The sequence below is a fragment of the Helicoverpa armigera genome, chromosome 16, assembly GCF_030705265.1.
Source record: "Helicoverpa armigera isolate CAAS_96S chromosome 16, ASM3070526v1, whole genome shotgun sequence".
In the NCBI taxonomy this organism is placed as follows: Eukaryota; Metazoa; Arthropoda; class Insecta; order Lepidoptera; family Noctuidae; genus Helicoverpa; species Helicoverpa armigera.
The window spans coordinates 11,474,014-11,499,906 of NC_087135.1; the positions used below are offsets into that span (position 1 = coordinate 11,474,014).

General features: G+C 37.0%; 3 protein-coding genes across 3 annotated transcripts; 2 read left to right on the forward strand and 1 right to left on the reverse strand.

Moving 5' to 3' along the window:
- Positions 1–6,579: 6,579 nt before the first annotated feature.
- LOC110383589 (CD209 antigen-like protein 2) lies at positions 6,580–10,664 on the forward strand. The gene is made up of 6 exons (XM_021344387.3): positions 6,580–6,822; positions 7,434–7,504; positions 7,891–8,012; positions 9,314–9,446; positions 9,775–9,832; positions 10,292–10,664. Exons 1-6 carry the CDS (start codon positions 6,818–6,820, stop codon positions 10,458–10,460), a joined length of 558 nt encoding a protein of 185 aa, XP_021200062.3. The 5' UTR covers positions 6,580–6,817; the 3' UTR covers positions 10,461–10,664.
- Positions 10,665–12,074: 1,410 nt separating this feature from the next.
- Positions 12,075–19,083, forward strand: LOC110382997 (small ribosomal subunit protein uS12m). The gene is made up of 5 exons (XM_049844228.2): positions 12,075–12,215; positions 12,306–12,375; positions 17,858–18,027; positions 18,350–18,513; positions 18,921–19,083. The coding sequence occupies exons 2-5, from the start codon at positions 12,306–12,308 to the stop codon at positions 19,000–19,002; spliced, it is 486 nt and encodes a 161-aa protein (XP_049700185.2). The 5' UTR covers positions 12,075–12,215; the 3' UTR covers positions 19,003–19,083.
- A 739-nt stretch (positions 19,084–19,822) lies between these two features.
- On the reverse strand, positions 19,823–20,440 carry LOC110382998 (hepatic leukemia factor). Its single transcript, XM_021343699.3, has one exon. The coding sequence runs from the start codon at positions 20,438–20,440 to the stop codon at positions 19,823–19,825; it is 618 nt and encodes a 205-aa protein (XP_021199374.3).
- Positions 20,441–25,893: the final 5,453 nt, after the last annotated feature.

Below are 25,893 nucleotides of genomic sequence, written 5' to 3' on the forward strand. Positions count from 1 at the left end.
AATGGACAATCAAATACCTTTTGTTCGAAGATTTCAACTTCGGTTCGAGTCTCATTCATTCACTCGTTCATTAATTTGGGCGAAACCGTTTAACCGTTACATTGTTCTAAAATGACTGACTTTTGTTACAAAAGGATACTTTAAGCTTAGCTTTAGAATTTGTGTGACCTTGTTGTAATTCTCATATTATTTCACAAAATAAATTACTAACTTTTAACATCTCTTCTTTTCCAGATGGTGATGAAACTCACTCTGCTGCTAGTACTCGCTCAGTTCCACCGAGCGATCAACAGTCCTCTGCGACAGTTCAGGGAACTGAAACCCGGCCAGGGGATACCCATGGTACTCCCACAGCATCAAGAAACCCTTCCGATACCTCACATGGTCATCCACCCACCAACCAGAGAGAAGAAAAGCCCCAACATCATTTCAATACCGATTCAACAGATCTTAATTCCAAAATTCCACATTATACCATTCCATCACGGGCCGCCACAGTCTAACGTACACCACAGCGCAGTTCACACGAATGTCAAGCATATCATCACGCATGACAACGTTAAGATACCGATCATCTCGCAGACTGTGTCACATAGTGGGACAAATATCACGCACCCCACTTCGGCGTCCGTCATACCAATCTTAGTACCACTTCATCAAAACTTGGTACCGGTACAGGATCTGTCAGTGATACCCTTACAGAAGAATGTACATAAGCTGGAACAGAAGGTGGAACACTATACTGTGATGGAGAAGAAGGATGATAATGACCATGAAGAAGTGAACAGGTTTAGGACGTTCTACGGGGGTTATGGTACGGGACTGTTTTTCGGAGGTCAAGGCGCAGGGCATGGGTTTCATATATTTGGGTAGCAGATTAATATAGGCATATATATAATAGTGATAACCCATTAATCGTTTATTAAATTATTTATTAAAAGCGTGTCGTTATTTATGCCCTGGTTATTTGTGAGATTGTTTGCGAGCTCGCCGGAGATCGCTCGCCGACCCTCGTCTCATCCCGCGCATGTTGTTACAGACGCCTGAAGGATTATAATATCGATGGGGTGGACTTATCCATGCTGGTATTTATATTGTAATATCTAGGATATAATGAAATTCCTAGTCGATAGCGTTCATCTCGTAGCGATCGGTAAAGGTTACAGTTTGTAGTTACCAGTAGTGGTCCATTTTATACCTTTTTCTTGTAGTTCTTAAAGTGACATAGTAGTTATCTGACTTATGCTATGATTAACTTAAGACGCCTGAACAATTAATCTTAGCAGCATACACCAAACAGCACAAACTATGAAAATAAAGCTACCCGGCACATAATCTATCACTGGTCTCTAATTACCCTGGGTATAGGAAGAAAAATGCGCATAAAACGTTAACAAACGAATACTTAATTAGCAGCTACGCCCCTGAAACGTAGCAACCATTCCGACGGGGAAACAAATTAACTGAATTACCAAACTAAAAACAAAAGAATCGCATTAAAAGGAACGTCAAAATGTTCGCAATTTTTAGCTGAATTCATGTGCAGGGATGTGTAGTAATAAAATTATGACGTTTCCAAATATTTGGCTCGTGAAGCTCACGGGTGCACCGCAATGGCCCGCAGTCTACCTGTATCAACAGCGTCAATGCAGAAACAGGTACAAAAGATCCAGTTAGATGCTACTATGTGAAACTTGATAAAGTACCTAATTTGGATGATTCCTCAAAGTTCCAGAGTTTCCAGAGTATTTTTTAATACGTCAATTGTAAGTAAACCAGCTGAAAGTTAGCTTGACTTGAAACGTCAAGAAAGCCTAACTATACTATACCTATACTAACTTACAAAGACATAGAATCCAATGTCAAAAGTCTTGTCAATAAACAATTATTTATTCCGTTCAGTAGTTTTGATAGTTCAAAGTTATCTATTAATGACTTCACACTAGTCATATAATTAGAAATATAAAACAATTTAAGAAAAACAAACTTATTTGCCGAGAACTGTATCAAGCAGAAGTTCTGTCATGTCCTGTGTGATGGCAAGTAATTGTAACAAATTGTAGCAATGTTTTATTTTGTTCGTTTTATCTGGAGCGTGTGTACGCCAGATGTGTTCCGACAGATATTCCTTTAATTTTATTGATGATGCCACTTCAGGCTCTTTGTTGTTGACTCAAGAATTCCTTATTTGATTGTTTATTGAATGGCTGCCTTGTTATTTAAATGGGAAGTATTTTCTTGCATTAAAAAGAGATAGACAATTTCTGACTGTATTCAACTCTTGTTATTGTTCCTTTACGCTGAATACCGCGACTCTAGTATTTTTAAATAATACTATAATAATAGACTAATATTTATGGCTTGACTACCTCATTCTAATGAACTCTGCAAACTGCAGAGGTGACATTAAGATAGGTGCCCCTGGAAGTTGGGATAGGCTACGTTTTATTTCGTTGGGGAAGTAGGCAGTTCCCTCGCAGACGAAATCCAATGGTTAAGTACCTTAATTTCCTTTAACATGACAATCGATTTTTGTGTCAACAGGGTTTTTACATATAATATTGTTTTTAATATTCTGGTGGTTGCAGTAGCCTCTCAATGGGGACAACCAGGCTGTCATCAAAAACCACATAATTTGTATTGAAAGGACACATTTGCGTATTGCAATATCGTTGTGACTTGCGGTTTCCGCTTCCGCGTCCTGCTTGATTTCCAACTCGTGCAAAAATTATATTATTGAGGCTTTGTACCTACAACGCTTTGAAATGCTAATTTGGTTAATTAGAAAGCCTGTTTTTTGTCATGGTGACACGTAGGAATAAGATACTAAAGTACATCGTTTCTTTTTAAAATAAATTGCAATATCGCAAAATCTCTACTCATTAATAAGTTTATAACCATCCTATTGACTTGTATTGTATTCTAAAACGATAAACTCTTTTGCATTACTCGAATGATTTCGATAAAAATAATACAAGCAAAATAAAAGAAATTTCTTTCGGAAAACAATTGACTATGTACATAATTCAGATGTCGATGTACTTGGTGGTCAAACAATAGCGTCTAAGGCGCATTAAGGCAGCGTGCCAAACTTTCACCATAGCCGTACCGCTCAGTTAACTTGTACGGTTATAAGTGTCAACATATTCCACAGTTCACTAACGTTACTAATAAATAATAGTCACGGTCAAAAGCCAGGTTCAGACCAATCAATTAATATAATAATCAATTCATAACACCTCTTAAATCACTTAAAATTCTTCTTCCAAATCTGGGCCGAAAACATTTTTGTATTAAAATTTTCTCTCTTTTTTTGTGTAAATTAAAAATGTGTATTCAAATTTGTTTCAATTCAACGAAGTGTCGAGATAAAACGTGGGAATGAATAATATATTTTTACTAAATAATTGTGGGCAGGCCAAGTTCGCGAACTTTGTGTACCGTTAGCAAATTAATTAGCTGACCTGTGATATATTTTGAGTGTATTTGTAGATAGTGTCAAATGTATTTATTGAGTTCTAAATACAAGTTATTGTTGGTGAAATGTGTGACACAGCGGTGAGCGAGCATTGAGATATTGAGTTAGGTATAGAACACGTTTATGTTAAACATGTGTTATATTTTGTGCGATATTTACCAAAAATGTTTATTTATTTATATTTATGAGAACTATTCTAATATTAGTCTAATATTAATGAATTATAATAAATATATAAATAAGACGACCTATGTCAGATTGTCTGATTAAAAGCCTAACTTCAAATGCTGATCAAAGGCAATATGTGGTTTATCGGCCATTGACAGAGGTATTTTGTAAACAAAATGACATTTCGTAATCAAAGTTTACAACTGTGTACTCGCGGAGTACTTGACCCTCGATAGTGAAACCGAGTTTAAAGTAAACAGAGATAGGTATGAAGTAGGTACGGTAGTAGGTTTTTTTCAATCAAACAAGTAATAATTACCTAGACGTGTAATTATATTAATAATTCGTGGCAATAAACAGTTAATGATCTATTGTTTCGTTAAATAAAATATAAAACTAGCATAGCGAATGTGGGCAATAAATCTGCAAAGTTGAAGTGGGATTGGGAGGGTCGTGGTATGCCCAATGCAGTTGGTTAAATGGGTCAAGATCACTCAAAGGATTCCTGAAGATGGAAGACGGCCTGGGGGTAGACCACGGAACATTTTCCTTGCTGACTGAATGCAGCACGAATCGTTCAAAATAAAAAGAAAATGACTTTGGTAGAGACCTTTGCAGCAGAGAGACAATATATTTAAGCTAATAAAAAAAACATATAGGTAATAAAAGTAACATTACCAAGTTGCCCGTTATTAGTGTAGTAGAATTTGGACAGCTACTGAAAAAGACATTAAACACAAAAAATCATAACAGCACTCAACTATCGCGTCCAACTACGACCTACCCAATATTATTGAAAACTGAATTTTATATCTAATGAAATTGCATAAAGTTTTCTATAATATCTTCCTTCTAAATGGTGATAGCAAATTGAATAAAAATGCATACGAATGGTTATAATCATGGTCGGAGTTGGCACGGCGCGCGACGCTCGGGTACTCGCCCATTGGCCCGAGATGTTATTGAGCATTAAGAATACATACAGCACCTGCTGATACTCAGAAAATAATCAGATTCTCAACACTGCTTAAACATTTAAAAACATTTGATTTTATCGTTATGATATCAATGAAAATTCTTTATTTTCATCAAATGTATTAGATAATAATTACACTTACTACTAGTAAGCTGAAGTTAGTTTGTTACCTTGAACGCGCTTATCCCAGGATAATTAAAAAATATTCCAGTATTAGATAGCCCACTTATTGGGGAAAATTATATGCTAGTTCCCGTAGAAACCGTAGAAATATTTCTTTATTTTAAACTGGATTGATATACTCAATATCTCAATGCTTGCTCATCGCTGTGTCATAAATTTCACCACCAATAACTTTTATTTAGAACCCAATAAATACATACATTTGACACTATGTACAAACACACTCAAAATATATCACAGGTCAGCTAATTAATTTGCTAACGTTAAAAACGGCTTTATCTAGTTTAAAATATTTCTATATTTTAAAGTAAACAGCGATAGGTCTGAAGTAGGTATCAGCCAACATTTTTTCAATCAAATATGTGCTGATTGGCATGACATGTATCGTGGTAATAAACAGTAAATGATCTATTATGTTAGTCAAGTTAGTGAAATATACCTTTCTAGGTAACTATGTAACTACATACTTAACTTACTACCTACTTAGGTAGGTAACTTCTTAACTTGACGAATATAGGTACCTACCTAGAAAGGTATATTTAACTGACTTGACATAAAAATGTTATCTACAAAGTTGCCATAATCGCTCAAAATCAATAGTTACCAAGCACTCAGCTGTACGTCCGATTACCGATCAACTGATAGTAGTCTATCGTACTTACTATAATAATGTAAGTACTGTTATCTGCAGACATCTACTTATATCTGGTCGGAGGCTGCCAGACGAGATGACGACGTGACTCAGACACGGGATCATCTCGTGAATGGCAGTAGATGGATGCATGGAAATCAGATGGAAGGAAATGGATTTTCCAATATGCCTACTTTTAGATCACTTGCGATAAGATTGAGATATTTCTAAAACATTATATTGCATGGCAATCTTACAAGTTCTTACTGGTTTGTCCTATTTGAAAGCTATGGAGACGCTTTAAATTGTTACGTCCAACACATTGAATCTTGCTATCTGCATACACATTTTTTGAGAAAATGCTATGACTAAATATACATTGATAAACAGTCTAATGAAACCTATTTACGCTACAATTCGGTCACTATTCCTAAGTCATTATTCCCCCGCCTACATTATCATTACCACACTTCAAATTGCCCAAAAACAGCCCATCAGAATCTATAAGAACGGAAGCTTCCCCTAACACACCTCCTTGAGGAAAACCTCTTGAGGCATTACCTCCTGAAAACAAAAAACAATCGGCATGAGGTACTTTATCCCTCTCGATTCGTTCAGAAGCTCTTAAGTTTTTCCGCGCGACTTAAACGGGCGATTAAGTTCTATTGCGCTGAACGGGAATCGAAGGGCGAACAAATAGGTCACTGTGATAGTCAGAAGTACTGTACTATTGTATTACGTATTTATGCTATTGTATTTTTTAAAGAATTGTAAATATGTGGTGTTTATAACAATATTCTCTTTCAACATTTATGTAGGTACTCTGTTTAGTATTATAGGATAAGGAAACATAAGAACTTGTGGCATGTTCTGTGGTTACGGCGTTTTTCCTAGAAATAGCTGTAACTTAATAGGGAGTTAGTAAAACCCTACAATATTTAATATTAATTATTGCTTCGGGCGGGGATATAACCTGTTAATGTAAACATAACTGTCTACGATATTAAATAGTTATGTCAGAATAACTCAATACATACATATTATCAGCAAATGTCTACGAAATACGTAAAACATGCATCACGCTAGATCTTCGTGAACTTGGCCTTTTTTGCACCCATTATCTATAAATAGGGCGGTTGTTGTACGATAAAGCAGTATCTATTCAGAACACAAGAGTTGTGCACATCAATAGAACATAAACATACCATAGATTAAAAGTAAATAATAAATAAAAACGGTATTCACCCGGAAGAGAGTATAGCACAATAGGTATAAATCAGGTATAAGTACGGTGCATTAGAAATATCTATAGCATTCAAGTTTGGCAGGCGAACCGCCGCAGGTCAGACCAGACGTCCAGTTAATCCAGGAGAGAAATAAAATGAGGTAAGTTCTTTTATAGACTTTTTACTTGGTAATGAGTGTAAAGGTGATTAACTTAGCTATCGAATTTTATTTGCTTAGATTTTCAAGTGTCCTTCCAAATTATAAATATATTGTATGTATATTTCATAATAAAATCTTTTATTTACTTCTTTAGTCATTAAGGTGCGCTAATAGCGTAACATTTTGTTGTTATATTATTTTACATTTATGATTGCCCATTAGAATCGCACACCGCACTTAACAATGCAACTTAAATTAAAATGAAACTGTTTTACATAAAAACAAAACAGTTATTATTATGTGTGGAATTACACATCATTTTGTTGACGCATTCAGGAAAAGCCCACTTTTGTCACTCCCTTTATTCTCATTTCACTACAGTATTATTAGTAAGAACGGTATTTTGCGAGTTTATAAAGTCTAAAGTTATATTATAAAGAGAATTAGGTATTTGGCCTTAAGTCTCCGAAATGATTGAACCGATTTGAAAAAATATTTTACTGTTGGGAAGTTACGTACCTACCTATACTATCCCTGAGTAACAAAACTACTTTAATATGAACTACGATTGCTACTTTTAGGTGTTATGGTACAATGTTTTTATTTGACAGTTTGCTCCTGTTTCTGGCGGTGTTGGTGGCGGCCGAAGCAGCCAACGTAGTTCACACCAGCGTTCCTCATGGTAAGAACTACTTACCACTAATTATTATGAGCCGAACCAGTCCGATTAGTTAACGCAAATCAAGATTTATGTCTACTTGACACACATAATCTTTTTAGAGACCATCGTGGAACTAAAATTGCTGATAATTACATAATTACATTCAGTTAGTTTTCTTGAATTACAAAGTTAAAAATAAATATTACGTTCTTTATAGTTTTAGCGTTAGTTTACCTAAATGAAGATTAATATGTAGGTACTTGACACACACATTCTTATTGGATGCCATCATGGTGGCATCTAATAAGAAATTGTGTAAAAAATAGTGATAAGGAAATATATAATTACACTTAGTTTTCTTGGAATCTTAAGTTAAATAGAAATATATACTTAACATTAATTTGCAGGCTATATAGTGAATAGAGAGGTCGGCAAAGCGTACAGGGTGGTGTACCATGCACAGACGTGGAACCGCGCTAAAATGGACTGCGAGACTCATGGGGCTTCTCTCGCCGTGCCCAAGTCTCAGGTATGTATCTCCTACAAGGCTATGGGAACCTGGTACCTTTCGGTGCCAAGGGTGATGCAGCTGCTATGGCTAAAGTTTAGACTTTAAGGGCCTTACTACAAAAACTTTAAACCCTGTTTTACACTTGTCTAATAAAATTTTGGCTGCAAAATGAACCATATGTCAACGTCATAATTTGACGTTTTTTTAGACAAGGCATAAACTGACGTTTAAAAGTTTTTGTGGTAAGACGGTAATTACCGTCTTACCACAAAAACTTTGACATATGGTTCATTTTGCAGGCAAAATTTTATTAGACAAGTGTAAAACAGGGTTTAAAGTTTTTGTAGTAAGGCCCTAATATTTTAACCACTTAATTTAGAGCTGATAGCTCTGTGGTCTTGAAACTCACGGTTTGGTAACCCAATCTACTAGATACTTCATTAACTCCAATACTTGTGTACATAGGCAGAGTAACCGCAAAACGAATATTCGTTGTTCTCATTCAATCTTAAAGATCTTTCTCTCCAAAACAAAACATTGCGTTTCAAACGGAATCTAAACCATCAATTTAAGTTCAAAGTCCGGATTTACGGATCCCCCTAAATCCGTGCCCAGCCTACAAACCGAACACATCCAAAGTGAACAACTCGAGTGTTAGCAAGAAAAAGTTAAGTGACAGGCTGAACGAGAAGCAATCCAAGTTTGCGGGAGTTTACAGAAATAACTTGTACAATGCCGGGTGACGGTAACCGGGCCGCGGGTGACGCGAACACGGTTCAAGATACGCTCTTTACTTTTTAATGTGCCGTTATTGTATTTTTGGGTGGCAAAAAGTCTAGATTGATTTGTTCTTTTCTTTAGAAGAAATGAGAACAAAGTATGCTTTATGCTTAGTGGAATAACATAGAATTCGCTATTACTTTTAAGACGGTAAAGACTTTGATAGGCGTTCCAAATGTTCTCCTGAACAACCTCAGTTGTTCTGAACAAAGTAGTTTTCTTATTGGATTCTTATATGCAAATGACCATATCCTAAACTCATTTCATAAAACTATAAAATACGAACATACTAATCTCCGAAAAAATCTTTCAATGTTATACAGCACATTTATCAATGAGGCTTTTAAATCCCACGGAAGTAGTTCTCTTAGCATGCGGGCGCTACCAAGGCAGATGACTAACAGAATGACTCCTCCAGCTGTGGGTTAGCAGTGAGGGAGTGTCACACTTTTACTGACTAAAACCCATCATGTTCCTTCGTAGACCTTTAATGTACTAGGGCCGCGGTAACAATATCTGACGTTACCATCTGGTTTCAGGACGAGTTCCATTTCCTGCAGCGGCTAGTAAAAGGCATGTACTACCCTCAGATAACGGGTACCAGGTACAAGCTGCTGGTCTGGCTCGGCATCTCCAACATCGAGGACTATAACGTCTGGACCAATGTTGATGGTGAGGACTTCAACTTTGGTGGAAAGCTGTAACTTCAAAACGACCTAAATATAGCGATGTCTAATTTGCATATTGGTAGCATAGCCCAATTCAGTTGTGCACAGAGTCTCGGGTTCGATTCCCGGGTCGGGCTGAAATCACCAGCCCGTAGCATGAAAGTTAGTCATTGATGTATCTATCCTGGCATTGGAGAGGACTTAAAGTCAGTCTTACACCCGATGATGCGCATAATTATGTTTTTGTCTTTGTTGTAGCATTTTAATTATTCAGCACCAATAATAAGCTGTTCAAAATTCTTTATTATAATCATTTTCCTTCTTTTTTTTAGATGAGGATATCGAAACAACTGGATTTCATAAATGGGCGAGCAATAACGTTAATTTCAGGTACTTAGCTATTTTCACAATGTATTTCAATTTAAGCCCCGCATAAATTGTTTAAAATCTACATAATATGCACATTGACATACATAGCTCATTCACGGACACGTGCGACATACATGCGTTGTAAGTGCTTTGTTTGAAAAATCGTAAATCAATGAAACATGACTTTTAGAGCCCGTGAAAAACATTCATTTATGTACCTACACAATCACGCTTAAACAGTATTGTTTCAAATATATTACGAACTAGCCGTTTTCAGGCAGTTTCACCCGCGTCCCGTTAGAACTACTGCATGTACCTGGATAAAATATAGCCTATGGCATTCAGGAACATTCTAGCTATCTGTCAGTAAAAGAATTTTGGAAATCCGACCAGCGGTTCCAAGATATCCCCTACACAAAAACTTACAAATACTTCTTCATAATATTAATATAGATATTAAAATAAAACTGTGTTCTGCAGCAATGACCCCATGGAACCGCACTGCGCTGGCATGGACGGCGTGAACCCTGGTCTCCGAGACTACTGGTGCCACCTCCGTCAACCTTACATCTGTCAGATCAAAGTCGAGTCCTACGGACAGCCAAACTACAATAACTTGAACGAAGTTCTGGAACACTCTCTTGACTGAATCTTCAATTAGCTTAAGTTTACCTAAGTTTACTTTTTGTATTGATTATTTATTTATTAAAGTATTAACCATAATAAAACATTATTATTTAGTCAAAAAAAGTATTAAGTAATTAAGTACCTACCAAGCTGATATAGTTTTTGTATTATGTATCATAGTGAAATATTCAACATGATATTAAAGCACTGAAGGGTAATGCAATTATTTTCAATCAGGTTTTTTTTTTAACATAAAATTATAAGAAAGAATAATAACTTAGTATTTTAAAGTCTGCCGAAGCACCTAACGTACCTATTTCCATTACTCCGTCACTAGCAAGTAAAGCCTAAGTAACACAGCGGTGACACATCTCTCGTATTAATCATGAGGCAGATCGCCGACACGCCGACGTTATTGGGCTCGTTCACAAGGATCCGCCTGTCAGCCACCACATTACACGACGACAAAAACCCGCACAATAGCCGTCGTTAAACCATTTACGTCCAGTAAACGTCAGCACATTTCATTCCACGAATATTACTAAAAAGGTCACCCGACGTATAAAAACCTTTCTAACTTTCTCTATAGGTATCCAACAGGAATCACTTTAGACTCACTTTTGGCGGGATTATGTTAAAAATCCAATATAAGTGTTAAAAGTCAAATATTCGCGAAGCGGGCCCAATAAAACTTGGCTGGATTACGACAGAAGTTTTTAATTTAATCCTAAATGTATGAGAAATAAAAGCTTAGCGGCAGTGGCTGGCTATTGTATTATTCATTCGGCTGTCACGGCGCGATCTTCCAATAAAAAGCTTTAAAACGACATGACACTTTTATTGCTAATCCTTTTTTTATCGCAAGCGTTTTACTCTCTCATTGATATTTAACAAGTCTAGTTATGCATGCCACGTGGAAATAGTTCTCTTCCGTGAGCAGTGAGCAGGTAGCAGTAGCTCAATTAAAGTTTTTTTTAATTTAATTATCCTGTTTGAGACGGCTTTGAAAATTTGAAAAGGAACGTTGGTTCATGCCTTCATGGATAACAAGTGAAAGAAAACGAAAAGCTGTATAAATATTTAGGTATCTAATCTACTACAACAAATACCAACCAATATCATAGGTATACCTCATTGATATACAAAAACCCCTTCTCATCTCACACACACTCTATAATTTGAAGGTACATACCTATGTTCATGGATTGCAATTATTATTTTGAAGCAGAGGTTTTCATATCTCCAGGTAGATAGGTGCATACCACACATAGTCTAAAATAGAAAATGCAACTTTATCGCAAGTTGTGGTATAATTCAATGGTTTTTTTTTTTGGTACTTTGCGTGTCAATATTTTTGTCAAACTTGAAAAAGGTTTTAATTTATTATTTACCAATCCGCCCTCTAGTGCCGTATACTGGAAATATGAAACCTCCTAAACATTGTTAATCTATTCGCCACTAGATGGCACAGTGAGGTAGTTCAGTTAATCAAATATTTAAGACAATATTATTATTTCGAAATCATAATACAGTTTAATCATTTCATCGATGTTCAATAACGAAATGATAATGAACTTTCTATTTACCCAAAAAAAAATATAATTTTTCTTTTCAGCCAGTTTATGAAAAAAAGCTAGCAACTCTTTGTTTCGACTGTCATTTGTCAAAATGAAAACAGTGAGGTTATAATAGAGAAAAATCATTATATTTTTTGTTAGGAATATATTTTTGTTAAATTAGTTGTAGCTAACAGACTGTCTATTACCTGTAGCAAAAGGTAAAGAATATTCACATCGGTAACTTCTACAGAAATAACCGGAAAGATATGAAAATCTTATGTAAATAATGTTATTTTTTTGTTTTTTAGATGAATTTCTTGCGAAGAGGTTTAGCGCAGCTTTCTCTTGGTATCAAGGCACAATGTAAACAAATGACAGGTACTCAAAGATTCTACTAATTAAATTACTTAATTATCACTAACTCAATACATGCAACCGCATAACCAAAAATGTAACCCTACAAAAATAAATATTGCCAATTTTCTACTACAGAAAAATAACAATTTTAGAATATAAGTAAGTATTAAATCAATAGTAACATTTAGTTATTTAGTAATATGTTATAAGTTGGAAAAGCTATGATTTTAATTTATCTTTTATCAACACAACTTTTGCCAGTCTGAAGTCAAGTGGAATTTCAACAAGTCTAGTACTAATTGGGACTGGGGACATTAATGAGTGCGTATAAAATTATCGTGTATGTTGTTCTGCTTATATGTAGCAATGATTTTGATGCTTTGTACCTAATCCATGGAGTTTCTTGCCCGTACTTCTCCTTAGGAAGCTACTTTTGAAAGGGGTCAGCTAGAATGAATCTTTTTAATACAATCTAAGCAGTAGTAGAATAATAGAAGTAATAGTCTGGTTTCTTTAGAGCCCTAACCACCCATACCTAGGACCCTTTGCCCGACATTGGTGGCCACCTATTTTTGATTTTTTGTAATGAATGTTTAAAAAAAATTTTATACATATGTTTTTATATTAAATAAATAAATATTCATGACATTAAATTAAGTCACTGACCCAGAATTACACATTCATATTAAAATTGCCAAAAACTATCTGTTTTAGAAATACTTGAGACAACTTTTCAGCAAACTGCCAATAAAAGAAAGTATTGAAAATTACTATAAGTGAAGAAAATAAGGAATCAGTAATGTGCACCACAGCCAATTATTGATTAGACTGTCACACAATTGGAAACTTATAAAAGTATTTGCTGTTAGATTGAATTCTTAAAATAACCACAGATTTTAACACCATTCTGGTTATTAGTTATATGTATTAGTTACAAATGTACAAAGTTACAGCGCTATGATGAGAACAAAAATGTCACATTATCGCAGTGGACCAATGTCAAAAATCGTCATCATCCTTTGGTCTTTAACCAACTTTTAAAAAGAGTTTTTCTTATATAGAGCTTTATTTATATAGAGACTGTACCTCTGGATTTGATATTTAACTAACAAGCTGATTCTTTTGACAATATCCTTCCTATCAAACGAAACCCATACAGATATGGACCACCGATTATTACGACATATTTTGCCGAATCCAAAGCCGTATGATAACATCACAAACTAGTATATAGGAAATTGCACATAACTGTCAAATATAGCGGACTATCGACATCTGCATCAACTGCAGCTGCGACTGCGCAACCGGGAATTTCAACCTAAGGACCTTGTTTATAAGGGCTATATTTCTGCAGTAGCTAGGTGTACAATAATATTTGCAAGGGTTTGTCGCGCGCCTGTCATTTAGAACCCTTCCGCGTGGACACGGATTATGTCCCGGGGGATCAGTACGGTTCACAAAAAAGATATTGTGTTACATATTTCGAGAAAAGATAACTGTACTTTTGTTTTTGAGTGTTTGAGTTTGTGATTACGTGTTCGGGTTTTTGGCGGAGGTGGAATCGCAACACTTTTGAGTTGCAATGTTGATATGGTATTATGTTTCAACTTTTATTCTCTTCTGTGTTGATAAACGGGATAGGTATTTTTTATTTAGGTCCCGAGTGGACACAACGAATGTTTCAGTGGTTTTGTGACGATCCAAAGCTGTCAGATACGGACCTAAACAGCCAAGTATTCGTAAATGTGCCAAAATTTTACATTTTCCCGTTTCTTTCATAAATAAATTGGAACCGCACTGTACTTTTCTGCTAACTACTCACATGAGAAGTGTGAAGGGGTGCCATGAGTCGGCAGATCTCGCGCTGACCGCAACATGGCCGTTCCCGTAATCTCGCATATTCGACCGATCCATTCACACGAGCCATTGTGTCCAACTTGCGTGACTTGAAGTTTCCATTTACTCGCAATCTGCCTTTATTGCTTTCAAATCTGACTGAAATTGTACGAATTGTCACAAGGCTGATTTGAATGAAGATACGAGAATGCTAAATGGTCCTTTTAGCCGCAATTTGTTCAGTTCAGACGTACCGATTGGTTGATTTTGTCACGATGACAGATTGCTGTTGAATAGCAAGGAGAATAACTATCTACTGCAAAAGTATTTAATAGAAAGCTCAAATGTACATCGCATCTTTAACACGACCATTTTAACTGGGCTAAAATAACTGATTAAGCCAATTTTTGGTAGATGCGAGAAGCGAGTTGTTTTTAAAAATCTAGAATAGCTAAGCTAGTTACAGCCCAAAGCTATTGAAACAAAAATTTTATTTTCGTTTCATTTTGTATCAACGAAAAACCAAAACATTATCTTTGCAATATAACTGTACATCAGTTTGCAATCCTTTGGCCCATCATTCTAATGACAATAACCACAATGGTCGATGTAGGCGTAACGTGGGACCTCCCCTTGCGAGACTTTCTCATAGAAAGTGTCCGGGAATCAATGCCTTACCCTCGATCGCCTCACTTAAGAATCGCTCTAGCAAACATTGCCGTTTTATTGACATCTCTACGGAAGTATCCACAATTACTAATGATGCTGGGATAGCTTTATTTGCGATATTTTTGGAATTTAAACCATTTTCCGGTCCAACAGTTTTTTTCGTACGGGTTTCTCATTCAAGCTTTTTGAAGATGTTACAGTAGTTTCCTAGGGCAATTTTTGTGCTACTATGGGTTAGCTTGATTGTAAAATAGATAACATTCGAACCTATACGACATAAGCCCATGTAATTTCCCCAAAATTCATATTTCAACAAATAAGCAACTGAAGCAAATCATAACAGATCCTTCTGAGAAAAATATGAAATTTGTATGAAGCTCAAACAGACGCTGCGTAATAGTCGCGAGGGATTAGCGACTGATAAATTCCTGTTATTTGTTACGACTGAGCTTTCTTTGTCCAATGGATGAATGACAATTGCGAAAGGCTTGGGATCGGGACCCTGGCTTCTCCCTGTATTATCATTTATCAGTTTTGTGATAGAATTGTGTTAGATTTCACAATGTTTAATCTTCGGGGTTTTAGATTAGCTTAAGAGTGCCTCTGCCTCTGTCCGAGCAATCTTTTTTAAGCCAGATTTTACTTTTGCGTAATGATAACGGCTTCTAACTGGTTTTGGTAAGGAAACGAAAACTGTTTGGAGACATCTAAACAAAACATTTTTCCCGATATACGTTCCTTTCATATGTTTGATAAAATTTTATTAGGATGGTCTCATCCTTATAAAATTTTCCTAGTTTGCCTACCAATCAGTTATTGATTCTCGATAGTTCTGGGTGGTAATTTGTATTTTTATAGTAATTTGCATGTAGGTTCAGGTCTCTCGTATCTCTGAATCTTGGGGTATAACCTAAGATAGTCCCCGAGGAATGCCTCGACTTCTTGCACCTCTGGCTACTTCCCTGAAATAAGACGTAATTTTTTGCAACCCTTTGCAAATCTTAGACACAAACGCACATGAATGCCACTTCTAATCAAAGAATGTCTTTCTGTCCAGAATCTTGCACATTTTGCTGATTGTTATCATCACCAGTTATTAATGTTATTCTTACACAAATATGATTTACAGCGTTTCCCAGAACGACAAAGCTGGTTTGGTAACTCTTGCCCATTGTGTTTGCTGTCCCCGGTTTTTTCTCGTGTGCGTTTGTAACAAGAGTCATGCTGTCAGAAATGAATCGTTTTAAGTCCGTGTGTCCGTCATCTGTGGACAATGCCCACTATTAGCGGATTATAATCCGCAAAAAGAGCAGGTACTGTCGTGTGGACTGCTGTTGTGGTCCAAGTGATGCGATAATTGTGGTAGATGTGTGATTAGTGGCATTAAATCATACTTTGATGTAGATAACTGTGTTTCCCATAATCAGAATTTGAAGTTAAGTCATCTTTATCTTCGTACAATACCGTATCAATCTTCCTTGCGCTTTTCTAGTTGCCCTAACATGATAAATCAATATAATGTAACAAACTATGGTGAAATTGCATCGTCCATATATCCTATATTGCACGAACTCAACAGTTTGAAATTTCCATCAACAGTATCTAAATCCCGCTACCTCCTATCCCTTAACTTACAATATTTGCTTGCATTAGCAGATGCAAGGTTGTCATTGCTCGTCATCGTCCCACGGGATCCCTCGATTATCCCAAACAATAACAGCCGATGCTGACCGAAACGTGACCACTCTTCAGGGAGTCAGTGGCTGTTGCGTTTGTTATTCCAAGCTCAACAAATACTACCAATTTCTATCCTTCCTCCCTTCAGCTTCTCAGAATGAACACAATTAATTCAGAAATGGTGGTCAAAGAATGTGTGATTATGTTACTCCTGTTTGTGGTTTAAATTAGAAATTCGCACTTCGCCTTTGTGCGTGTAAAATAGTAGAAGGATTTGGCTTATAAAGCCCTTTCTCGTCTCTTTTATACACTGAAATTGCTTCTTTTACCATTGCTATTTAGAATTCTAAAATATATAGTTGGTTATCAACAAACACAATATTATTTTAATGTAAAGAGTTTTTCTTCAATTTGGTCTGTAAAGCAATGTTTTTTTTTCCAAACCACTTAGTTGAATCTTCAGTTTTCCTAATAATAAAGTATGGTTTACCAAGAAAACTAGGTATGTCAACAAGGCCAACAATAACGATTTATCTAAATATTTCTTTGATGTATTTGGTAATAATCAAAATCTCAAGCTTAGAAGAAGGCTTACCTAGCTGGATACAAGTAGTTTATACAAATTCAAAACATTGTAATCCTTATTATTCGGTGTACCGTTTACTTCACATGCATCACAATGTCAAGTTTCCCACATGTGGGCACAAACTCTTCCTGTACAAAGGCGACAAACTGGCCAGCCACATTGACGTGTCAATCAAGCCGAAGCCACGCAAATCGCGGCCTCATGCGAATCCGATCGCAAGCCTCCACAATGCCCACAATTGACACAATGTATTACGGGAACGCCTCACAATCTACCTCAATACCAAATAACTGTTTTATTTTAGCCCTTTTTGGTCCTTTACAACGATTTTTTGTAAACCTCTTATGTCAATGAGATAAGGTTGAATATCGCGCAGCAATGTAATGTTGTGTGGTTCAGCACCAAGCCTTCATTGAAAGGTTAATCCCGTATGACAATGTGCCCTTAGCACCTGCTTTTTATTGTGAAATTTGGGCATTTTGAGTTTGTAACGGTATGCAAAGATGGTTTCGATAATTTTGACAATACTGCACTGTTGTGCATGAGATTATTTTTGGGAAGGCACATGTCTTTTCAATGAGGTAGACTGAGGATTAGCAGTAGTCTATGTTATTTATTATGTATCTGATAGTCATATAAATATGAAAAAAGCCATTCAAATGAGGCTGACAATCATCAGTTCTCCCAAAAATGTTAAGCAACCTATAACACGTTCTTTATCATGGCCATTTCCAGCACCCCCATCGGCGCCCGCACCAGTGGCACCAGTAGCTGCAGCATCAGTATGCCAGCCGGTGGGGATGGTCACCAGGGCCATGGCCTCGCTCAACCAGATGCACAGAACTGGCCCTCACATCAAGACCAGGAAGTCTAGGAATCCTCTTAACGGAAACCCTTTTGCTAAGGTACGGTGAAATCTATTTTGTTAATTAAGCGAGCAATTTGCTTAAAGCTCCAGAGACACAAATTCTAAGATCGAAACCTTTTTTACAGAATTGGCTTAAGGAATTCCCCAGCAACAGTTCTGTTTCTTACATCATAACGATAGGTGCTGATAAAATACAAATACTCTATAACATGACATAAAATACATGCATACTTCTTCAGACCTCCATGAAAGTTTTTATGCATTCTTGTTTCACCTTGCAACGCGGTTTTGCCTCATACAAAACTAGTCGTCAAATCATCAATTTTTTTTTTTACTAAATGAGGACTTGTCAATTCCAGGGCGTAGTACTAAAAACCCTGATAAAGAAACCAAAGAAGCCCAACTCAGCGAACCGCAAGTGTGTGCTGGTGCGGCTCTCCAACGGCAAGGAGATGGTCGCCTACGTGCCCGGCATAGGGCACAACCTGCAGGAACACAACATCGTGCTCGTCAGGGTCGGCAGGTGAGCAACATCTTTTCTAAGCGATTCTTTTGAAAATCAATGGGGGATGTCTATGTTCAGCAGTGGAAGTCCTATGGCTGAGATGATGATGATTTATCCTTGATCTTTTATATGTAGCACGTAAATAAGACGAAGTAAACTCATCATTTACCTAGCCTTTTCCCAAGTATGTTGGTGTCGGCTTCCAGTTTAACTGGGTGCAGCAAAGCCCTAGTGTTTCACACAGAGGGCCTGCCTATCTATATCCTTAAGTTACCTGGGCAATCTAATTTCCTGATCTTGGTAAAACTGGTAGATGGAATCTGCATCTTCTGAGTACCCCTAGAGATTGCCAAAGGAATTTAAATGACGGGACCACCAAAAGACGAATTGAAGCTGTTATCAATATATTTTGTGTAACATTCCAGGTTGAAGGATTGTCCCGGTGTGAAGCTGAAGTGTGTCCGCGGCAAGTACGACCTGCCGCACGTCATCAAGCAGAAAGTGTAGTGTCGTGTTGTGTCGTCTCATGTCGTGTCTTATCGTGTCGTGCCAGTGCTCTTAGAACAATATACCACGTAGTTTAAGATATCTTTTGACGTTTTATTTCTAACTTGATTACGCCCGTGAGGTCATCGGCGTAGAATATTAATTAAAATTTTTCTAATGACAGGGATAAATAAAAAAATTCATTAATCTCTTTAATGAATCTGTCGTTTTGTCGCGATTGTGTTTTACCGTCGCGCCACTCTAGATCACACAGGCATAGTTTTTGCAAACAGCGAATAATATTTACATAAACTATCGGTAAGACTGTACATATATCAAAGTTCCGCAAAAAACAAATCATCTCATCAAAACATAACATGGCAATATGATTTGAACAGTACTTTTAGAGAACAACCTTTTCTAAATACTGACACGTGCTTCATTTGAAACATAATGCCTTGCGTCAATTGGTTAGCGTCGCGCGGAGCTGCGCTTGCGCAAGCCACGCCTACTGCACCCCGCGGTATGTATTTGATACCTATTGTAAGTGGTTCGTAGGGATATAGTCAATAAATAAGAAAATGGTTTATGTTATAAAATTCATTTTAATTCATGTTTTAAATTAGGCCAGTCTTTTCTTAAATCTAAATTAAATTATTCGATAAATTACAGTCTCAATACTCAAGTATCATTAATTTACATTAAATAATTGCACATTACTACTACACATACATACAAGTTTTACAAACATTTGCCTACAACTAACTTATTCTACGGTACATTGCACAGTCTTTTGAATAGGAACTTTATTTACAAACTTAGTCTAAAAAGTCTTTTGTTATCAGCAAAGGCAGGTTTGCTGACATCGACCACAGACTCTCGTACTCAAGGCTGCTTTTAGCGCGGCAACCTCTTTCCTGAGGTAGGTGACTTTGAGGGCGAGATGTATCTCCCTCAGCTTCCTCCTGTCGCGACTCTGCTTGGCAGCGTGGTTATTCCTCTCTCTCTGGCGCCTGTACGCGTCGTCTCCGGCGTCGGACTGCGTGGATCTCACAGCTCGGCGCATGCGCGGGTTGTTGCCTAATAAGGCACCACCATTTTTCTCCGCCATCACTCTTAAAGCGTTTCTTTCAAACTCTTGGAAGTCCGGGTCGTCTGATAGACAATCAGCGTCTATCATGTGGTAGGACCTCTTTGAAGTGACCTCGGTAGGCGACGCGGGCGGTGATAGCGTCACATGTCGCGGCGTCATAGGGCTGAACGACACTGAATCGTATCCTGAAGAACTGCCTCCGGGCGATATTTGTCCCACTGGTGCGTAATACCCATTGTAGGGTAAATAATCCGGGGGAACTGTTAACTGAGTAGCGTAATACTCTCGCGAGTACGTCACTGTTTCTTGTGCCGTCTTTGACAAGTCCAAGGCGGCTTCGTCAGCGTAGGGTGTCCAAAGAGCCATGGTTGCGTGTGCGATGTTGCGAAGTCACAAGGGGAGTGATGCGGAGGGCGGCGCGGGCGGCCTTATATGGCGGCGCGGGGTGCGGGGCGCGCGGGGCGGGGGTGGGGGTGGCTCGTTGTCGCTGTGGGGAGAGAACAAAGGGGTGAAATAGCTTCGCTAATAAGTTGATGCTGCAATGTATTGTGTAGGTATATGGCTACTGTTGTTCAAAATGGCGAGCGTTCTTGGTTTGAAATAGGTATTTTAGGTCGATATACCTAAGTTATTTTTGAAGATTTTGCAGATAGTTTAAGAATATTCTTTTGATTAACGCAAACGATATTTTTTTTTGACTGATTGTCAAAAAAAAATATCATAATTTTGAAAGGTTTTCTAGAACTGGATAGCTAGTGAAACAATTTTGATTGTATCTTCGCCACTGTCCTTGATTTCTTAGTTGATACTCCGGACACAAAAAATAGGATCTAATCTTTTATATTTCGTCTTCTGTAGGACACTTTTATATCATTTTAATATTCTTCATTTAAATTGCATATTTTATGTTTCTGGATGCTGACATTTTGATATGCTGCATTTCCACAATAACGTAAACAACATATTCTTACCATTAATTACCTAATGACTCTGTTTTGCACCTCATGTTTAGTTATCGCGCAAATGACTTCAACTCATAGATAGCGCTAACTATCAGATTATCCGCTAATAGCCTTACATCTTGTAGTAAACAACGTGATGTCAACAACTTTGTAATGAGCTTTGAACTTTCTAAATCACCTATATTTTGTAAATACTCATTACCAAGTAAATCAGCAAGGCTTAAGCTATGAATTATGTATGACACAAAGTTACTTTTAATCGTTATTTGCTGAAAACTTGTTATGTACTACTACTGATGATCTTATGATAGGGAAATATTAAAACTAAGTATCAAAATATTACTACTTAAATGAGAATTAGTTAAAACAATGCTGCATGCATCTACATAATTAATAATTACTTGGAATAACTCAATATTTTTCAACATGGCAAACAGTGCCAATTACGCATAACGATATATTTGTAAATTCACATGGGCACCTACATGTAATACCTAGTATTTCATTCATAACTATGGCGCTAAAAACTTATGCAATGTCCACGTTCACATGAATCACCTACGCAACTACAAACAATAACAACAAAACGCAACGACAACAAAACGTTTAGGTACACCAACAACATTACCTAACTACACACAATACACGCGTGTCCACTCCTGCGCATGTCATTGTCTTACTACCATAAACCGCCCTTACAATACGGGTGCATTATTTTACTACCCGCCATAAAGAAGTAGCCATTTTTACAACTAAGAAAAACCCTTTACAGAAATATTGCAGATTAAAGTTTGCTCAAAAAATGTAAACAATATTGTTTTATTGTAACCGCTTGTACCGGCGGCAAATTAATTCCGTCCTTTGTTTTACTTGTTTAAAGATTAAAAGTATTAAGGATTATTTATTTACAATTAGTGCCCGCATAACTGTGTGGGACTTATTTAGGATTCGGTGGCCTATTGTGGTTCGTTTGATGATTAAATTGGGATTAGGAATTTCGGGAGAAAATTATAAGTTACTTAGTTTGGCCTAGTGTTGCAATATTTTTGTAGGAAGAAACCCGCAGAAATTAAGTACATAGATGGCCATAAGTAAATATGGCTTCCATATAACCAATATCTGGATCAATTATGTTCGGTTTGAAGCTTCAACAATACAACCTAGACAGTTATCTCCTCAATACTTCCAGACAATTTCAATACGTGATATTCATAAAAACGTCCATTGAATAAGCTAAGTAACATATCCCTATTCACGGGACCACCGTGAAATCATAATCGCAGTAAAGAGTTACACGCACAATGCGACTGCCGGACGACAGTTGCGACATTATTGTCGCATGGACGACTTTAGCGCGGTGTCTGGACATGCGCGTGAGTGGACAACTGAGATGTTACGGAAATGGATTTGTATGAATATTGTTATTGATGTAATTGTTCGGACTGGCTGTCGGTGGCTAATTGAAAGTCTGCTGTCCGGTGGTTATTTCTTTTATGACGTTTTTGAAGCTACCTCTATCATTATGAAAATCCATACATTGTACTAGATCCCTTGTGATATAGACATCTGTAATCCATGCAAGTCATCTTACCTGTAATTAAAAGCGCCTCATGTTTTAAGATATCGAAGGAGAAATTAATGAGCGATTGGGGCGATTCAATGTGCTGTGATTAAAACTACGCTCTATAAAAAGTCTTATTTGTGTTTCTTAACCGATTAACTCTTAAACGGTTTTTCTAATTTATGCCATGTGCAGACGTAGGTAGTTACCATCCGAAAATATTGTCACAATTTCTAGGAAAGTGATTAAATATAAATTAGATTGGTCCATCAACAGTGCGATCGAAGCATATGATCATCAATCTCCGGCACAAAGGCGCGGTGTGAATGGGTTGCTTTCCCACACAGACCACTGTTGGACAACATGATCGATTGAGGCACAACGGGAATTGGCGCAGTTGTGCTGTAGGCATAATTATAATGTGTGCTTCCGGCATTTTATGATATTTTCCTTGAATCTGGTTAATTTACTGTTAGTTTGGAATAGCTGGAATCGTCTGAGCTGTCATTATACTTATGCGCTATTGGTCAATTGGTAATTTCAATCTCCTGTGATTGACTATTTGATTTTAATTCTTATTCTCATTAGCACAGACATCAAAGTCGCAATGTAATTATCTTTACATTACATCTTGACTTGAATATAAAATTGCAACCTAAATGTTGTTGATGCTACATCACGGAAAAAGGAAGCTAAACAAACTATAACATTACGCAGTATATAAGAACACATCACAATCGCCCCTATCCCAACTATTACATAAACTGCACCCCTTCACATGGGGTGTCGCAACCATTGACAGCCCGCTGACAACCCTGCAATCTACAACACACATTAGAAAATACACCTTAAGCCGTTGATATAAGGTTCATATTTGCAGCATGGTGGTAAGAGTAAGTTCACAGATGCAGTAATATTGATTTATTCGACAATCTAATATTATTTTTATTGTGATGGCTGCTCACGCCTTGCGGAACTAGATTAACGGGAATCACAAGGTGTGTTGTGTACTTTACGTACCGTTTGACGCGTCTGTGCAAAAAAATACCTACCAGGAAATATTTATTAGACACCTTTATATTTATCTTACCTTATGGTAAAGTACATAGGCCCTAGAAATTATTCAGAGTAGATACCTTTGTACATTACTTAACTTTCTATCATGAGTTAAAGACGCTTGTCACGCCTGATCTTTCCCTACACTTCTACCTATCTTATGTAAAATTGTAAGCATATAAAAAATCTAACTTCTAAATAAGTCAATGCCGCCGAAAGCGAAATCTTCCGACAGCTATACAAAACAAGCGTAGAACAAGGCGCTTATAGTTGTAAAGCAATGTTTTATTGAAACTGTACAATGCGCAAACTCGAACCATTCGCAGAGGATTAACGCAAGCGCTAAGACAATAGCGTTCCTCGTAGCTTGCGACCAGACAACGGTACTGCAGTGAAAAGGGGAATTATCAGTATTGACTGATCCAGTATAATATCTTACAGGGAGGTTCCATCATAGACGTGATTAGCGATATTTTTTGTACTAATCCGACTCCGGCTGTTGATTTTTGAAGATTTCACTTCAAAGTAATTCGTGTTGATTTGCTAATTCATTTCCGTATGAATAAATGCATACAATGAATGGCGCGCCTTAGTCGATCCAATAATGTAATTGAAACTGATAACGTCCTGAAATTGCTAATTAATTAGGAACCTAAGTATCTTCATAAACATTATTTTTAAAAATACATAACGAAATTAATATTTTTATGCAGTCTGTACAAGTGTTGGCTTGGAGTCAACGAGGTGACGTATCAACTTTCCTTCAAGACACAACTTTTCAGATAGGTAGGTAATATATTTTTCTACTTTTCTACATACGCACATACAATAAACGCATTCGACCAATCCGGTGTCTCGAAATGTTGCACAATGCAACATGCCGCCCCTATGTAGACATTTGCGCAACTAATGCAAAAAGTTCCCGCCTACCCATTATTTGTCTGACTATAGCAATCCAGTCGGCCGTTCCAAAGACATTGAGGTAATAAAGAGTATACATAACATGTACCTACCTATGCAAGGTGCGCATAAAAAACATAAAACTTCTGTTAAGTAATCTGTGATTTATCTTAAAAGGATACTTTTCCTCGAAAATACCGTGAGCTCGCGAGATAGTAATTCTGAATTCCAAAACTATCGCTAGTTTTACTACTGATCCTAAGTCGATCAACTGTACCCAGACTATCAGATAAATGGAAAAAGTACATTCAAACGCTAGCCATGATCAAGTAGAAGCTCGTCACATAGCAGGAGGGTGACGCACTAATTGAGTGAGGGAGCGACCCTCGCCAGCGCAATACATAAACCCTTGCGTTTGCCACGTTTTCCTACCTACTCGTATATCGTAAGTATTGATCCGTTTAGATATACTTAATTGGACTTTTGGTTAATGTAAGAACTTTGCATTGCCATCAGTAAGTCACTCTTCTTCGGGAAGTCCACCATCAAACTGTTTAAGTATTTAGGTTATTTTAACTTTAGATTTCTGAATTCTGAACTTTGATGTTTATTTCAGCAGCATTGCAATGAGGGTTTTCTAAAATGGCAATCCACGAGGTGGCAGCACCGAGTCGTCAGGTCCAGATAACTGTCAAAGTGCTTATCTTTACTATGAATAGTGAACGATTTTAGTGTTTTTTTTTTATTTTATAATTAAAGCACTGCATTATTGTTTTACTATTGCGGTTGAGTAAATAAAAAAAACTAAATCATATTGTGTTAACAAATTTTTCAACAAGCTTTTCCTTAGTACCAGTGACTTTTGCACCCTCTCTCTTAGCTCAATTTTAGTTCGGAAACCTTATTCTGACCGTAGTCCATAATAAAATCAATAACACTTCCAATATAACAGAATTTCAATAAACAATAAGTTCGGCACCTACAATTCCATACTATTTGACAGCTGTTTGGACCAGACGCATACGTGGCGCCACCCGGTGGCAGAAAAAATTTCAAAAATTTCAAAAAAATTGAAAAGATGCAGTTCGTAGCTTGAAAACTCTCTAAAATTTTCTATCTATAAAATGATCAGCCGCTTCACTGATTGACATATCTGTTCATCATTTTGTCCTCGTGCCGAATGCTTACCCAGCCGGGAAGTCGGCTGATGTGGTGATTGTGATCTTATGTGCTATTGGGTTTCATGGTACCGGACTAACTAAGGATTACCACGTGCCGAAGTAATAGCAGTAACGCTGATACGTTAAAATTAGAAGGAGCCCATAGATTATTGTGCCAAA

What these genes read in the sequence shown, in the direction of transcription:
- LOC110383589 (XM_021344387.3), top strand. An exon ending in TCACACCAGCGTTCCTCATG is followed by an intron (nt 7,505 to 7,890) that starts GTAAGAACTACT and finishes ATTAATTTGCAG; the next exon opens with GCTATATAGTGAATAGAGAG. An exon ending in AGCAATAACGTTAATTTCAG is followed by an intron (nt 9,833 to 10,291) that starts GTACTTAGCTAT and finishes TGTGTTCTGCAG; the next exon opens with CAATGACCCCATGGAACCGC.
- LOC110382997 (XM_049844228.2), top strand. Translation starts at nt 12,306, where the DNA reads ATGAATTTCTTGCGAAGAGGTTTAGCGCAGCTTTCTCTTGGTATCAAG. An exon ending in ACAATGTAAACAAATGACAG is followed by an intron (nt 12,376 to 17,857) that starts GTACTCAAAGAT and finishes GGCCATTTCCAG; the next exon opens with CACCCCCATCGGCGCCCGCA. An exon ending in ACGGAAACCCTTTTGCTAAG is followed by an intron (nt 18,028 to 18,349) that starts GTACGGTGAAAT and finishes TGTCAATTCCAG; the next exon opens with GGCGTAGTACTAAAAACCCT.
- LOC110382998 (XM_021343699.3), bottom strand. Translation starts at nt 20,440, where the DNA reads ATGGCTCTTTGGACACCCTACGCTGACGAAGCCGCCTTGGACTTGTCA.